This window comes from Cetorhinus maximus, chromosome 19, assembly GCF_964194155.1.
Source record: "Cetorhinus maximus chromosome 19, sCetMax3.hap1.1, whole genome shotgun sequence".
NCBI lineage: Eukaryota > Metazoa > Chordata > Chondrichthyes > Lamniformes > Cetorhinidae > Cetorhinus > Cetorhinus maximus.
The window spans coordinates 91,943,573-91,961,539 of NC_135897.1; the positions used below are offsets into that span (position 1 = coordinate 91,943,573).

A 17,967-nucleotide genomic window follows, 5' to 3' on the forward strand; every position below is an offset into this window, starting at 1 on the left:
TCTTTTAAAGAGCAGGGGTGTTGTCCCCAGTGTCCTGACCAATATTTATCCCTCAAACAACACCAGAAAAAAAAAAATCAGATGATCTGATCATTATCACATGGTTGTTTGCGGGAGCTTGCTGTGCACAAATTGGTTACCACATTCCCCGCATTACAAAAATGACTAGGCCTTGAGGTGTCGGTGGTCGTGAAAAACGCTACAAGATGCAAACCTTCCTTTCTTCTTTTCTCCTGTCAGTGTGAAATCTGTCGAATTTCTGGAGCGACCTGTCACATTCCCCGTCCATGGAATCTCTTCCCGTTCCATGTTAGTACTGATTGGGGAAAGGGTCCAGGAGCCTGAAAGGGAAACAGGAGAAGTGCGTGGACCCATTGCCCCTGCTTCACTTCCTGACCAACAGGAACAGTAAAACTCCATCCAGGCCGCCTCTCGCTTTTTGCAAATGAATTGGGCAGTCAGTGCAAACGTTGGAGTATTTTTAACAGATCAAGTCTATACCATGCAGGGGATATTTAATCAGGATTAGCCCTGTCATATACAACAGCTTGTAACGGGTTCAGTCAATTTAATTAAGCCCTAGTTTATGCAGAACTGAAAACCTATTTATCACCATCTGTGTTCTGGCAGCGTACAATTATAAAACTTCCAGGGCCTGAGTTGTGGAGCGATTTTTAATTAACCTAATTTTCTCTTGCAAATGAAATCAAATGAACATAATTCACAAGTAGGTAATGGCTAGAAGGTTACCCTCAAACCTTCACAAACAGATACACAAAAAGATTTGTGGCAGTAGGAAGTGTTTTGTGCGACTCTTCCATTCCTAATGTGAGAGGATGTTAGAGTCAGTTAAAACCTACACACCTGCCCACCCACACTCACTCACTCACTCACACTCACAAGCACCAGCACACACTCACACACCCGCACACCCACACTCACTCACACTCACAAGCACCAGCACACACTCACACACCTGCACACCCACACTCACTCACACTCACAAGCACCAGCACACACTCACACACCTGCACACCCACACTCACTCACACTCACAAGCACCAACACACACTCACACACCTGCACACCCACACTCACTCACACTCACAAGCACCAACACACACTCACACCCACACACCTACACACCCACACTCACTCACACTCTCACACCTACACACACTCACACACCTGCACACCCACACACACTCACACTCACAAGCACCAACACACACTCACACCCACACACCTACACACCCACACTCACTCACACTCTCACACCTACACACACTCACACACCTGCACACCCACACACACTCACACCCACACTCACTCACACTCACAAGCACCAACACACACTCACACCCACACACCCACACTCACACACTCACACACCTACACACCCACACTCACTCACACTCACACACCTACACACCCACACTCACTCACACTCACACTCCTACACACCCATACTCACTCACACTCACACACCTACACACCCACACTCACTCACACTCACACACCTACACACCCACACTCACTCACATTCACAAGCACCAACACACACTCACACCCACACACCTGCACACCCACACTCACTCACACTCACACTCACTCACACCCACACTCACTCACACTCACACTCACTCACACCCACACTCACTCACACTCACTCACACTCACACTCACTCACGCTCACAAGCACCAACACACACTCACACACCTGCACACCCACACTCACTCACACTCACACTCACTCACACCCACACTCACTCACACTCACACTCACTCACACCCACACTCACTCACACTCACAAGCACCAACACATCTGTACACCCACACTCACTCACACTCACAAGCACCAACACATACTCACACCCACACTCAGTCACACTCACAAGCACCAACACACACTCACACACCTACACACCCACACTCACTCACACTCACAAGCACCAACACACACTCACACCCACACACCTACACACCCACACTCACTCACACTCACAAGCACCAACACACACTCACACCCACACTCACTCACACTCACAAGCACCAACACACACTCACACCCACACACCTACACACCCACACTCGCTCACACTCACAAGCACCAACACATACTCACACCCACACACCTACACACCCACACTCACTCACACTCACAAGCACCAACACACACTCACACCCACACACCTGCACACCCACACTCACTCACACTCACAAGTACCAACACACACTCACACCCACACACCTGCACACCCACACTCACTCACACTCACAAGCACCAACACACACACACCCACACACCTGCACGCCCACACTCACTCACACTCACAAGCACCAACACACACTCACAAACCTGCACACCCACACTCACTCACAGTCACAAGCACCAACACACACTCACACACCTGCACACCCACACTCACTCACACTCACAAGCACCAACACACACTCACACACCTACACACCCACACTCACTCACACTCACAAGCACCAACACACACTCACACCCACACTCACTCACACTCACAAGCACCAACACACACTCACACCCACACACCCACACTCACTCACACTCACAAGCACCAACACACACTCACACCTGCACACCCACACTCACTCACACTCACAAGCACCAACACACACTCACACCCACACACCTACACACCCACATACCCGTACGCCTACACTCACTGACATTCACAAACATCACACACACTCGCAAATGCCCACACACCTACATACCCACACTCCTACCCTTGCTGACATTCACAAACACCAACACACACAAACACCCACACACCTAGACACCTACACGCTCATACTCGAACAGCAACACATACTCACACCCACACACCTACACACCCACACACCCACACACCTAAACACCCACACACCTAAACACCCATACACCTACACTCACACACTCACGAACAGCAACACATACTCACACCCACACACCTACACACCCACACACATACAACTACACACTCACACACCCATACACCTACACATCCACATGCCCATACACCTACACACCCACACACACATACACCTACACACCTACACACCCATACACCTACACACCCACACACACATACACCTACACACCCACACACCCATACACCTACACACCCACACACCCATACACCTACACTCGCTCATGCTTACAAACATCACACACACTCACAAACACCCACACACCTACACACCCACACTTCTATACTTGCTCACACTCGCAGACACCCTCACACACAAACACCCATACACCTACACACCTATGTACTCAAACATATTTGCTCACACTCACACACAGATACTCTTACACACCCACAGATATATTCAAATATACTTGCTCACACACACATACACACACTCCCAAACACCCATACACACACAAACTCATACACACTCACTCAAAATCAAACACAGACACACAGACAGCTGCACTCAAACACACACTCACGCATACACACACACTCATATAAACACAAATACACATGAAGGCAGGCACACACACAGTCATTCACCCGCTCACTCACATGTACACACGCACATACACACACACACACACATGCAGGCTCACAGGCAGAATGCCACACACACAAACTTGGGCACACTTTCCTACACAGTCACATACACACTCACACAAACTGACAGTCAAACATATACACATTCCCACACAGACACATACACAGAAGCACATATAATTCCCAAACACATTTACACATCCTCTCTCTCTCTCTCTCTCTCTCTCTCTCAGTCAATCACTCACACATACACACACACACATACACACACACAGGCACAAACAGAACCCATATAGAGTTTCCACTGGGAGTCATTGGATGGAACTACCTCCATGGCCCTGTCCCGCCCTAACTCTGTAACCTCCGTAACCAACTTTTGTGATTCTAATTGCTCCACCATCGGTGGTCGTGCTTTTAGCTGCCTGGGCCCTAAACTCTGGAATTTGAAATGCTCCAAATCTCTATACCTCTCTCACCTTTAAGACACTCCTTAAAACCTATCCCTTTGACTGAGTTTTTGCTCCTCGCACTTCCTTATGTGGCTCAATGTCATATTATGTCTGATAGTGCCCTTGTGAAGCACTTGGAGTGGGAAAGGGAAGTACTGAAGTAAATGGGGTAAACGTTCACCTCTGACACTGGTGTGGAGGTTCCTGCAGTTGGGAGTACATAACACAGCTACACACATGACTCATGGCCCCTTGTCCATTATTTATGAATCTTATTGGGATTACATCAACATTCTTGGATCTACATTGCAGAAAACTTTTGCCCACGTATGTACTTTGTCCTAAAAGCACCGTATTTTTCTTGAACCTTTCAATCCATTAGATATCCTGGAATAAATCTGAAACGTTTTCTCCTGTAAGCTGCTGTCTTTACTCCCTTGCACCAGTTAAAAGCATTCCGGAGGCTTCCCAACTCCGGGGGGAGGCTGGCAGGATAGAGAAGCTGCTCATCCGGCGAGGCAGAGTCAGAGGGCAGGATTTTACCGTCGGCGAGCAGGGGGTGGGGCCCGCTCGCCGACACGTAAAATGACGTGGGATGAGGTCGGGCGGAACCCCCGATGTCATCCCGCCCCATTTAAAGTTTCAGGAAGGCGGGGGCTCAGCAAAGTCAGCTGCGGGCCCACCGACCTGTCAATGGCCAATTGAGGCCATTGACAGGATCAATTATACAATTAAACCTTAAGGTTGGCGGGTCGGCCAGGAGCCCCGGCGGCAAATAGAGAAAACATGAAACCTCATCCAGCGGCGGGATGAGGTTTCATGTAGGGATTTAAAAAGTTTAATAAAGTTGTATTGTAACTTATGAACATGTCCCAACTCATGTGACATTGTCACATGAGGGGGAAATGTTAGGGAATTTTTTTTTCTATTTTTATTATTTTTCAAACTGTCAGTGATCTCCCTGAGGCTAAGTGCAGCCTCAGGGAGATGTGGCTCTTTCGTGCGCATGCGTGAAAGAGCGCACTCTCGCTTTTGGGGAATCCCTCCCGCCCACACAGGGAGCGCATAGCGCTTCCCGCCGGATGTCACGCTGGGTGGGCCTTAATTGGCCCGTCCATGTAAAATGGCGGCGGGTCCCGCTTCTCCGGCAGGGATCAGCTCCCCGCCCGCCGGAGATTGGGTCGGGCCCGCCCGCCCGACAGGCAGAGAACTCTGCCTAGAGATTCTGGATCACCCCGTGGTCATTGGTGGAGGCAGAAAATCACAAACTGAAGGCTCACCCAATTGCGAGCAGCCCTGTCTGATTTCTCCCGCTGTTGCCACGGGGAATCTCCACACAATGACAGCCATAGGATGATGAAGTTTACAACAGTGTGCCAACTCTCTAACAGAATGATTCACTTCATTCCATTCAATAAGTGTGGACATTACCTTAAAATTAGTGTTAGGCCCGTTCAGGGATGTTATCAAAAAGGCACCTTTTCCACACAAAGTGCAGGGGAAATCTGGAACTCATTCCACTTGGAGAGGCAGGGATTAATCAAGGACAGTCAGCATGGTTTTGTTAAGGGGAGGTCATGTCTGACCAATTTGATTGAATTTTTCAAAGAGGTGACCAGGTGTGTAGATGAGGGCAATGCATTTGACGTAGTCTAATTGGACTTCAGCAAGGCTTTTCTTTAGGCCCCACATGGGAGACTGATAACGAAGGTAAGAGTCCATGGGATCCAAGGCAATTTGGCAAATTGGATCCAGAATTGGCTGAGTGGCAGGAAGCAGAGGGTGATGGTCGAGGGGTGTTTTTGTGACTGGATGCCTGTGTCCAGTGGGGTTCCACAGGGATCGTTGTTGGGTCCCTTGCTGTTTGTGGTTTTTATAAACGATTTAGGCTTGAATGTTGACACGAAAATTGATGGGGTGGTAAATAGTGAGGAGGATAACCTTAGATGACAGGAGGATATAGACGGGCTGGTCAGATGGGCTGATCAGTGGCAAATGGAATTTAATCCGGATAAGTGTGAGGTGATGCACTTGGGCAGGACAAACAAGGCATGGGAATACACGATGAATGGTAGGACCCTGGGAAGTACCAAGGATCAGAGGGACCTTGGTGTGCATGTCCACCGGTCCCTTAAGGTAGCGGGACAGGTAGATAAGGTGGTTCAGAAGGCATATGAGATATTTGACTTTATTAGCCAAGGCCTAGAATATAAGAGCAGGGAGGTTATGCTGGAACTGTATAAAACGCTGGTTAGGCCACAGCTAGAGTATTGCGTGCAGTTCTGGAATCTGCATTATAGGAAGGATGTGATTGCACTAGAGAGAGTGCAGAGGAGATTTACCAGGATGTTGTCTGGGCTGGAGAGTTTTAGTTATGAGGAGAGATTGGATAGACTGAGGTTATTTTCCCTGGAGCAGGGGAGATTGAGGGGGGACATGATTGAGGTGTATAAAATTATGAGGGGCATAGATAGGGTAGACAGGAAGGAACTTTTCCCCTTGGTAGAGGGATCAATAACCAGGGGGCATAGATTTAAGGTAAGGGGCAGGAGGTTTAGAGGGGATGTGAGGAAGAATTTTTTCACCCAGAGGGTGATGGGAATCTGGAACTCACTGCCTGAAAGGGTGGTAGAGGCAGAAATCCTCATAACATTTAAGAAGTATTTGGATGTGCACTTGCGATGCCATGGAATACAAGGCTATGGGCCTAGTGCTGGAAAATGGGATTAGAATAGTTAGATGCTTGTTTGACTGGCACAGACTCGATGGGCCGAAGGGCCTTTTTCTGTGCTGAAGACCTCTATGAGTCTATGACTCTAAAATTTGATGGATCCTGGGGGTTATTTGGAGCTTTCAAGGCCTGAGTTTGGTAGATTTTTGTTGGGTAAGAGTATCGAGGGATATGAGGCAAATGTGGCCATGGCCTGCTGGAACAGGCTAGAGGGGCTGAATGGCTTCCTCCTCTTCCTATGGTCTCTGGGTTTCTACCACAACAACAACTTGCATTACATAGGAGAACAAAATGTCCTGAGGTGCTTTGCAGAGGAGTAATCAATCCAAAAAATAACCAACACCACACAAACAAAGATATTAGGAGGGAGACTAGAAGCTTGGCTAAAAAGCTGAGGTTTTGGGAAGATCTTGAAGGGAAAGCTGGAGATGGAAAGATGGAGGGAATTCCAGAGATCAGGAGCCAAATGGCTAAAGGCTGTCAATGGTGGGGGAAAAGAGTTAGAATTTCTTTTTCTTTATTCTTTCATGGGATGTGGGCATCACGGGCAAAGCCAGCAATTGTTGTCCATCCATAATTCACTCGTTATTTAACTAGGCACTGGAAACAACCATGGCAAAATCAGCCCTGTCAACCCTGCAAAGTCCTCCTTACTAACATCTGGGGGCTAGTGCCAAAATTGGGAGAGCTGTCTCACAGACTAGTCAAGCAACAGCCTGACATAGTCATCCTCACGGAATCATTTCTTACATATAATGTCTCAGACATCACCATCACCATCCTTGGGTATGTCCTGCCCCACCACCATCACATGCCTAGCAGAGGTGGCGGCACAGTGGTATACCGTCAGGAGGGAGTTGCCCTGGGAGTCCTCAACATAGCCTGCGGATCCCATGAAGTCTCATGGCATCAGGTCAAACACAGGCAAGGAAACCTCCTGCTGATGACCACGTACCGCCCTCCCTCAGCTGATGAATCTGTGCTCCTCCATGTTGAACACCACTTGGAGGAAGCACTGAGGGTGGGAAGGGCGCAGAATGTACTCTGGGTGGGGGACTTCAATGTCCATCACCAAGAGTGGCTCGATAGCACCACTACAGACCGAGCTGGCCGAGTCCTAAAGGACATAGCTGCTAGACTGGGTCTGCGGCAGGTGGTGAGGGAACAAACAAGAGAGAAAAACATAATTGACCCCATCCTCACCAACCTGCCTGTCGCAGATGCATCTGCACAGACAGAATCAGTAGGAGTGACCACCACACAGTCATTGTGGAGATGAAGTCCCACCTTCACATTGAGGATACCCTCCATCATGTTGTGTGGCACTACCACCGTGCTAAATGGGATAGATTTTGAACAGATCTAGCAACTCAAGACTGGGCAGCGATGAGGTGCTGTGGGCCATCAGCAGCAGCAGAATTGTACTCAAACAGTTCTCTAACCTCAGAGCCCAGCATATCCCTCACTCTACCATTACCATCAAGCCAGGGGATCAACCCTGGTTCAATGAAGAGTGCAGGAGGGCATGTCAGGAGCAGCACCAGGCAAACCTAAAAATGAGGTGTCAACCTGGTGAAGCTACAACACAGGACTACATGTGTGCCAAACAGCATAAGCAGCGAATGATAGACAGAGCTAAGCGATACCACAACCAACGGATCAAATCTAAGCTCTGCAGTCCTGCCACATCCAGTCGTGAACGGTGGTGGACAATTAAACAACTCACTGGAGGAGGAGGGTCCACAAATATCCTCATCCTCAATGATGGAGGAGCCCAGCACATCAGTGCAAAAGATAAGGCTGAAGCATTTGCTACAATCTTCAGCCAGAAGTGCCGAGTGGATGATTCATCTCAGCCTCCTCCAGAGGTGACCAGCATCACAGATGCCAGTCTTCAGCCAATTCGAATCACTCCACGTGATATCAAGAAACGGCTAAAGGCACTGGATACTGCAAAGGCTATGGGCCCTGACAATCTTCCGGCAATTGTACTGAAGACTCGTGCTCCAGCACTTGCCTCCCCTCCAGCCAAGCTGTTCCAGTACAGCTACAACACTGGCATCTACCTGGTTATGTGGAAAATTGCCCAAGTATGTCCTGTACACAAAAAGCAGGACAAATCCAACCCGGCCAATTACCGCCCCATCAGTCTATTATCAGTCATCAGTAAACTAACGGAAGGGGTCATCAACAGTGCTATCAAATGGCACTTGCTTAGCAATAGCCTGCTCACTGATGCCCAGTTTGGGTTCCGCCAGGGCCACTCAGCTCCTGACCTTATTACAGCCTTGGTTCAAACATGAACTAAAGAGCTGAACTCCCGAAGTGAGGTGAGCCCTTGACATCAAGGCCACATTTGAGCGAGTGTGGCATCAAGGAGCCCTCAGGGGCTCAGGGGGAAAACTCTAAGGAAGATTGTTGTGGTTGTTGGAGGTCAATCATCTCAACTCCAGGACATCACTGCAGGAGCTCCTCAGGGTAGTGTCCTCAGCCCAACCATCTTCAGCTGCTTCATCAATGACCTTCCTTCCATCATAAGGTCAGAAGTGGGGATGTTCGCTGGTGATTGCACAATGTTCAGCACCATTTGTGACTCCTCAGGTACTGAAGCAGTCCATGTCCAAATGCAGCAAGACCTGGACAATACCCAGGCTTAGGCTGACAAGTGGCAAGTAACATTCATGCCACACAAGTGCCAAGCAATGACCATCTCCAACAAGAGAGAATCCAACCATCGCCCCTTGATATTCAATGGCATTACCATCACTGAATCCTCCACTATCAACATCCTGGGGGTTGCCATTGACCAGAACCTGAACTGGACTAGCCATATAAATACTGTGGCTGCAAGAGCAGGTCAGAGGCTAGAAACCTTGCGACGAGTAACTCACCTCCTGACTCCCCAAAGCCTGTCCACCATCTGTAAAGCACAAGTCAGGAGTGTGATGGTATACTCCGCATTTGCCTGGATGAGTGTTGCTCGCACAACACTTTGGAAGCTTGACACCGTCCAGGACAACGCAGCCTGTTTGATTTGCACCGCATCCACAAACATTCACTCCCTCCACCACCGACACACAGTAGCAGCAGTGTGCACCATCTACAAGATGCACTGCAGGAATTCACCAAGGCTCCTTAGCCAGCACCTTTCAAACCCATGACCACTACCATCTAGAAGGACACGGACAGCAGATAGATGGGAACACCACCACCTGGAAGCTCCCCTCCAAGCCACTCACCATCCCAACTTGGAAATATATCGCCGTCCCTTCACTGTCGCTGGGTCAAAATCCTGGAACTCCCTCCCTAACAGCACTGTGGGTGTACCTACACCACATGGACTGCAGCGGTTCAAGAAGGCAGCTCACCACCACCTTCTCAAGGGCAACTAGGGATGGGCAATAAATGCTGGCCCAGCCAGTGAAGCCCACATCCCGTGAATTAATTAAAAAATTTGCCCTTGAACTGAGTGCCTTGCTGGGTCATTTCAGAGCACAGTTAAGAATCACCCACATCGCTGTGGGTCTGGAGTCAAATGTAGGCCAGAGCAGGTAAGGATGGCAGATTTCCTTCCCTAAGGGACATTGCTGAACCAGATGGGTTTTTACAACAATCAATGATAGCTCCATAGCTGCAATTACTGAGATTAGTTTTCAATTTCAGATTTATTAATTGAATTTTATTCTACCAGCTATCATGGTGGGATTTGAACCCATGAACCCAGCTTTGGGCCTCTGGATTACTAGTCCACTGCACCACTGTTTCCCCACAATGTGTAAGGGCCAAAATTGGAGGAGTGCAGAGGCCTCAGAGGGTTGTGGGGATGATGGAGTTTACAGAGATAGAAAGGGGTGAGGCAATGAGGGATTTGAGGTGTTAAAGGGCTGGGATCCAATGCAGGTTAGAGAAAACAGGTGGCTAATGGTGAATGAAGCTTGGTGTGAGTTAGGATATAAGCTGCCAAGTCAGGGTGAGCTGAAGTTTATGAAGGATGGAGACTGGCCAGGAGATGGAGTAGTTGAGTTCAGAGATAACAAGAACATGGATAAGGGTTTCAATAGCAGACGAGCTGAGGGAGTGGTGGAGACAGGCAAGGCAAGGGTGGGTGTACATAGTCTTGGTAATGGTGAAGATACGAGTTGGAAGTTCAGCTCAGGATCAAACAGGACGCCATAGTTGTGAATGATCAGGTTCAGCCTCAGGTTTACAGCCAGCGAAGTGCTTTTGAAATACATTCATTGTTGTAATGTGGGAAGATCAATCTGAAAATGGCAAGATGCCTAAACTAGCAATGAAGCCATGATCACTAGATTACCCTAACTGATCATTTCTCTTTTCCAGTTGCTAACCTTGTAATATTGTATAACTCGTCAAAAAGCAATGTTTCTAGAAGCCATTTGCATCAGTTTCAGGACAGTCAAGCCTTTGTAATGCCTGACTAAGCTCTGTTCCTCCTTCTCTTGCAGCTGTCGTTGTGTTCGCTTTTGTGCTGTGCTGGTTGCCATTTCACGTCGGCCGCTACCTCTTCACCAAGTCCTCCGAGGCCGGGACCTTCGAGATGCTCCAGATCAGCCAGTACTGCAGCCTGGTCTCTTTCGTCCTCTTTTATCTGAGTGCCGCCATCAACCCCATCCTTTACAACATCATGTCCAAGAAATATCGTGTCGCCGCCCTCAAACTGTTTCACGTCAAGAAGGCTCCCAGGAGAATTCCGTCAACAGTCAAGGGTGAGAGCTGTCCAGCCTGGACGGAGACCAGCATCAGCACTTGACCACTGCATAGCAACCAAGAGTTACGGTCACAATGTTCATTCGTAGCCATGCGCAAGCTGGAGGCAGGCATGGCGAGTTGGACAAAGCGTGCATTAGCCACATGTTACATGAGCTGGAAGGGCTGTGGCCCCAGTGAGGAGGAGGATGAAATGGCCACAGTTTTGGCAACCATGATAAAACAAAACAAAACTCGCATGATTCAGAAGATTTCGGTGTCCCTTTCACCTTGCCTGCTCAGACTGCAGATCAAGATCATCCAAAAAACTGTTGGGCAGCATTTCTGATGCCAGCATTTAAGTATTTCAGCTGCTACCTTGAAACAAGTAAATTTATGTTGGTACCCAGTCAACTGGTTAATTGAACTCACTGTGAGATAATGATCAGGATACTGTGGTAAGCTATTCAGAATGTTATAAATATTCTTCGATTTCAGGGTCTGCACTATGTGGTCAAAGAGATTCCAAAGACATTTTTTTCCCCTTTGTTATAAGAAAACAAACTCAAACCAGCAACAGCTTCAGACAGGAGAACATAGAAACCGCACGACAGTGAAAGACCAAGGTCCATTTAATTCACCTTCGACCCATCCCAATGGCCACACGATACAATAATAATGGATTTATTGACTGTTCCTATCAGCCATTTCCTATCAATGAATCTAGAACTGACCCAGGCAGGTGAGGAAACTCCACAGTGGTGCAGAGCTTTGGCAGCCAAGTGCCCAACTTGCTCCAACATCATCATTGTGCATTTCTAATAACAATGAATCCCATTTGTTGACCAGAACTTGCTCAAACCCATTAGCTTTCTTGGTCCATCAATGTGACAGTAATCTGGCCCAAACACTCACCATTCTTTTAGGGTAAAAAGTTTCTCCTGCATTTCCTATTTTCTCTTGTCCTTTGGATATCGGATGATATATGATGGGAAAGGCATTATTAACATAGAAATAACAGAGCACAGGTAGAACCATAGAAAGGTTTACAGTGCAGAAAGAGGCCATTCAGCCCATCGTATCTGCACTGGCCAAAAAGAGAAAAAAGAAACTAGCCGCTCATTTTAATCCCGCTTTCCAGCACCTAGTCTGTAGCCTTGCAGGTTACAGCACTTCAGATGCAGATCCAGGTACCTTTTCAGTGAGTTGAGCGTTTCAGCCTCAACCTCCAACTTTGGAAGTGAATTCCAGATGCCCACCACCCTCTGGGTGAAAAAGTTTTTCTCCATGCCCCTTCTAATCCTTTGACCAATTGCCTTAAATCTATGCCCCCTGGTAATTGACCCCTCAGCTAGGGGAAACAAGCCTTTCCTGTCTACCCCATCTAGAACCCTCATAATTTTGTACACCTCAATTAGGTCACCCCTTAGTCTCCTCTATTCTAAGGAAAACAACCCCAGCCTATCTAACCTCTCCTCACAGCTGCAATTTTCAAGCCCTGGCAACATTCTTGTAAATCTCCTCTGCACTCTCTCCAGAGCAATTACATCCTTCCTGTAATGTGGTGACCAGGACTGTACACAAAATTCCAGCTGTGGCCAAACCAGTGCTTTATACAGTTCCATCATTACATCCCTGCTTTTGTATTCAATACGTTGCCCAATAAAGGAAAGCATTCCATATGCCTTCTTTACCACTTTGTCCACCTGTTTTGCCACATTCAAGGACCTGTGGACATGCACTCCAAGGTCTCTCACTTCCTCAGCCCCTCTCAATTACTTCCCTTTTATTGAGTGTTCCCTTGCTTTGTTTGCTCTCCTCAAATGCATTACCTCACACTTTTCTGGATTGAATCCCATTTGCCACTTCTTTGCTCACTCAACCAAACCATTATATCATTCTGGAGTTGACAGCTATCCCCTTCACTATCAACTACACGGCCAATTTTTGTGTCATCTGCAAAATTCCCAATCATGCCTCCCACATTTAAGACTGAATCATTAATATATACAACAAACAGCAAGGGCCCCAACACTGAGCCCTGTGGAACACCACTGGAAACCGTTTTCCATTCACAGAAACATCCATCGACCATTACCCTTTGCCTCCTGTCACTGAGCCAATTTTGGATCCAACTCGCCACCATCCCCTGTATTCCATGAGATCGAAGGTTATGTACCTTTTCCAAAAAATCCTTAGCCAATGGATACATTTTCTCTCCATTAACCCTATCAATTCCTTCAAATTGTTTTTATTATTTGTTCATGGGATGTGGATGTCACTGGCTAGGCCAGCATTTGGTCAGAGGGCATTTAAGAGTCAGCCACATTGCTGTGGGTCTAGAGTCATATGGAGGCCAGACCATGTAAGGGTGGCATATTTCCTTCCCTAATGGACATTAGTGAACCAGATGGGTTTTTACAACAATCGACAATGGTTTTGCAGCCATCATCAGACCTTATAAGTCCAGATTTTTATTGAATTCAAGCTTCACCACTGGCCATACTGGGATGCTGGGATTTGAACCCAGCTCCCAGAGCATTACTCCGGGTCTCTGGAATGCGAGTCTAGTGGTAATAGCACAATGCCACTGCCTCCCCATTAAAAATGCTAAAGACCTTCATCAAAGCACCCCTGACCTTCTAAATTCCAGAGAATGCTAGCCTGATAAATGTAATCGCTTGCCACAATTTAACCCTCGGAGCCCTAATAACATTCTGGTGAATCTGCGCTGCACTCCCTCCAAGGTCGATATATCCTTTCACATTAGCTTCTTCAAATGCTTCTTACCATCTTCAGCTTGCATGGGCCTGAGTACTTGCATATTAGTTCATGCTGCAAATATTGTGCTGTCTTCCGTTGATGAATGGAGCTCTCCGTTAACCGGCATTTTTGATTAACTGGCACCATTCATTCCCCACACATGTGCATGATCCCCAAGCCTCTGAGGGCTCTGACTTAGAATATCATGGGTTCATAATCTAGCCTGACTGCAGTACTGAGGGAATGTCACGGTCAGAGGTGCATCTTTCAGATGAGACATTAAACCAAGGCCCTGCCTGCCCTCTGAAGTGGATGTAAAAGACCCCATGGCACTAGTGTGAAGAAGAGCAGGGGAGTTCTCCCCAATATATATACCTCAACCACTAAAACAGATTATCTGGTCATTATCACATTGCTGATTGGGGCAACTTGCTGGGTATAAATTGGCTGCCGTGTTCCCCACACTACAACAGTGACTACATTTCAAAAACACAAAATTGGCTGTAAAGAACTTTTGGACCTCCTGAGGTGGTGAAAGGTGCTATTGAAATGCAGGTTCTTTGTGGCTGGAGGAGCATTATAGGGTGGCCTCCCAGAATAGAAGACGGATATTAAATTGAATGGCTTTGGGGTTAGCGTGGATGTGCAAGCAGACTCAGTGAGAGACAAGAAATGATAGGGTAAGTTGGAGTTCACGGGAGGACATTGTAAATGCAGACAATGGAGGAGATATTTAGAATTTCCTGATTGTGTAGGCAGCCAAAGGTCTTTTATTTTTGGATAATAACAATCCACCTCTAGCATTTTTCAACATTACCACCAACGCTATTTAATTTAACTGATGTATTTGTCATTTCTTTTGATACAACTTCCTTGCCGCTGTTGTTGATTCTTGCCTGGGACGTTGTCACAATGTCTGCCCTCTGTATCCTCCACCAAACGGTCACTCACCATTCTGAGCCTGCCGGTATCATCATTCCCCCTTTTTACCACCCGCCAGAAGAGTTTAGGTGAATCGCTGTGACCCCGCTGTGATTCCAGTGAATACCAGCCGACCTAGTGCAGATGGAGGATTAAATCCTGTGCCTGTCCGGCTCGTCATGTGCTGGATGAAAGACTCGCATTTTTATAGCACCTTCAAGTCAATGAAAGACATTTGTTGGAGTGCAGCTACTGTTGTTATGTAGGGAAACATGGCAGCCAATTTGCGCACAGAAAGATTGTACAAACAGAAACACGATAGCGAGCAGATAATTCAATTCAAGAAAGAGATCAATAGGTTTTTGGGTATGAAGGGATGTGGGGATAGAGTGGGCAGGTGGAGTTGAGGTTAAAAATCAGCTTAATCTTGTTGAAAGGTTGAGCAGGCTCGAGGGGCCAAATCCTACTCCTATTCCTGTTTATTATACTCCGTTCTTCTGCGATAATGGGCGAGGGATAAATATCGGTCCCAGGACACTGGAGGGAACTCCCCTGCTCTTCCATGGAATAGTGCCCTGGGATCTTTTATGTCCACCTAAGGTAGGGTTGCCAACCCTCCAGGATTGGTCTGGAGTCTCCAGGAGTGGAAGATCAATCTCCAGGGCACTGCTGTTTGCAGCTCTGGAGAAAACTCATTGGGAAGTTAAAAAAGATTGTTTTTTTGTCATTTTCTTTGAACATTTTTCTTTACCAGGTATAAAAATATTGAAAATGGAGTGGGGGAATGGCTGGTTGGTTGGCAGACAAGCATCATCCAATTGGGTAATGAGTCTTTTTGCTTGTCAGTTGGTGTAGGAAGGATGGATGTGTTGGCCGACTAATTGGAGCATGGGGACAGGTCATGTGATAAAACCCCCAGGAATATATTTAATCACAGTTGGCAACTGTAACCCGGGAGGGCAGAAATTGACGGCACCTCCAACAGGGCAGCAGTCCCTCAATACTGCACCGAGAATGTCATCCTAGATCAGGTGCTCAAGTCTCTGGTGTGGAACTTGAACCCACAACTTTCACTGTCGCTGGGTCAAATTCCTGGAACTCCCTCCCTAACGGCACGGTGGGTGTATCTACACCACAGGCACTGCAGCGGTTCATGAAGGCGGCTCACCTCCACCTTCTCTAGGGCATTTAGGGATGGGCAATAAATGTTGGCCTAGCCAGCGACGCCCACATCCCGTGAAAGAATAAAAAAATAGAAAGGGCCAGCACGAGCCACAATGGAAATCTCTAAATATGTGGCGTGTGTGGCTGTGAGCAATGATGTTGTAAAACAGCTGTGAATTATTAGTCTTTTGGAGCACAGTCTTACAGGGAAGACAGTTTGTTTACTTGTCAGGAGTAACTGATCACATCACAGGCTTTTAACAAACTCAAGAGAGTTGAACGAGTTTGCGCATTGGAGGGGGTAAGATCCCACTCTTGAACTCCTTGATTTGGTATGAATACCACATACTTTGCTGGATAGGAAAACGCAGCTGAGTGAGATGGAGTACAATAACACACTCCCTCACTCAGACATCTTGGGGACTGAGGGGGTGGGGAGAATGAGAAGCTGCAACAAAACTTAATTGGATCAAACATCAAGCCTCCTCCACATGGTTCCAGAAACTTCTACAAAAGTGTCAGTGGTCAAATTTAATGGACTGGGCACTCCTTCAACTGGTTGGCTTTGACTCATACTGGCTCCCTGCTCACTGCCAATTACTTTTCACAATCAGGCAGGTTAAATATGGCTAAAAATCATTAAAATGATAAATCAAAAATAGAAAATGATAGAAACGCTCAGCAGATCAAGCAATCATGGGAAGAGAAAAACACAGATTCATCCGTGACTCGAGTAGCACTCTTGCCACTGCAGACAGTTGAAGATAGAATCCATGCTGGTAATACTTGTGCAGCACTGAGGGTGTGCTGCACTTCCAGAGGTCCTATATTTCAGATGAGTTGTTAGACTGAGTGCTCACCCTCACAGGTAAAAGACCCTGTGACAACTGAAGGGCCCACACATCTCCCTTTCAGCTTCCAAAATTGGTATATGGCGTTCTCTCTGGTGCCCTGGGCCAATACTTATCCCTCAATTAACATCACTATAAACCGATTTTCTGGTCATTATCGCACTGCTGTTTGTGGGATCTTGCTGTGCACAAGTTGGCCGCTGCCATTTTTTTTTACAAAAGTGGCTACACTGCAGAGAGCATTTCATTGGTTGTAGACGGTGCTTTAAGAAATCTTGAGGTCCCAACAGATGCTGGAGAAAAACGCACACTCTTTCCTTAATGTTTCAATTCGAAGACATTTGATTCGGACATAAGACTACTGACCTGAAATGCAAACTCTGTTCCTCTCCCTTTAAGTGTTGTCTGATCTGTGTTTCTAGCATCTTCTGTTTCTAATTTCAGATTTTCAGCACTTGCAGTGTTTTCCCCTTTGCATCATTATCATGGTGCTCAATTCTGAAGGAAGGTCCAGTCAATGTTTAATGGGCTGCTTTTTTGAACCAGATAATTCCCACTTTACCTGAGACAATTGTCAAATTGGACGATTGTTAAACAAGTGGCCGGCAAGATCAACAGTTGTATTTTTACACCATCTTTAATGTAAACAGGGTGTCTAAGTGTGCTTCACTGAGGGTTATATTTATTCTTTCACAGGATGTGGGAGTCGCTGGCTAGATCAGCATTTATTACCCATCCCTAATTGCCCCTTGAGAAGGTGGTGGTGAGCTGCCTTCTTGAGCCGCTGCAGTCCGTGTGGTGTAGGTGCACCCACAGCGCTGTTAGGGAGGGAGTTCCAGGATTTTGA

The 17,967-nt window shown here is 47.2% G+C and overlaps 1 protein-coding gene across 1 annotated transcript in view; it reads left to right on the forward strand.

Annotated features, from left to right (window-relative positions):
- LOC144694279 (growth hormone secretagogue receptor type 1-like) overlaps positions 1-11,485 on the forward strand; it is a 33,124-nt gene extending 21,639 nt beyond the window's left edge. The window contains exon 2 of the mRNA XM_078564617.1: positions 11,181-11,485. Coding sequence (XP_078420743.1) covers positions 11,181-11,485 — 305 coding nt within the window. The remainder of the gene's footprint in view (positions 1-11,180) is intronic.
- Positions 11,486-17,967: the final 6,482 nt, after the last annotated feature.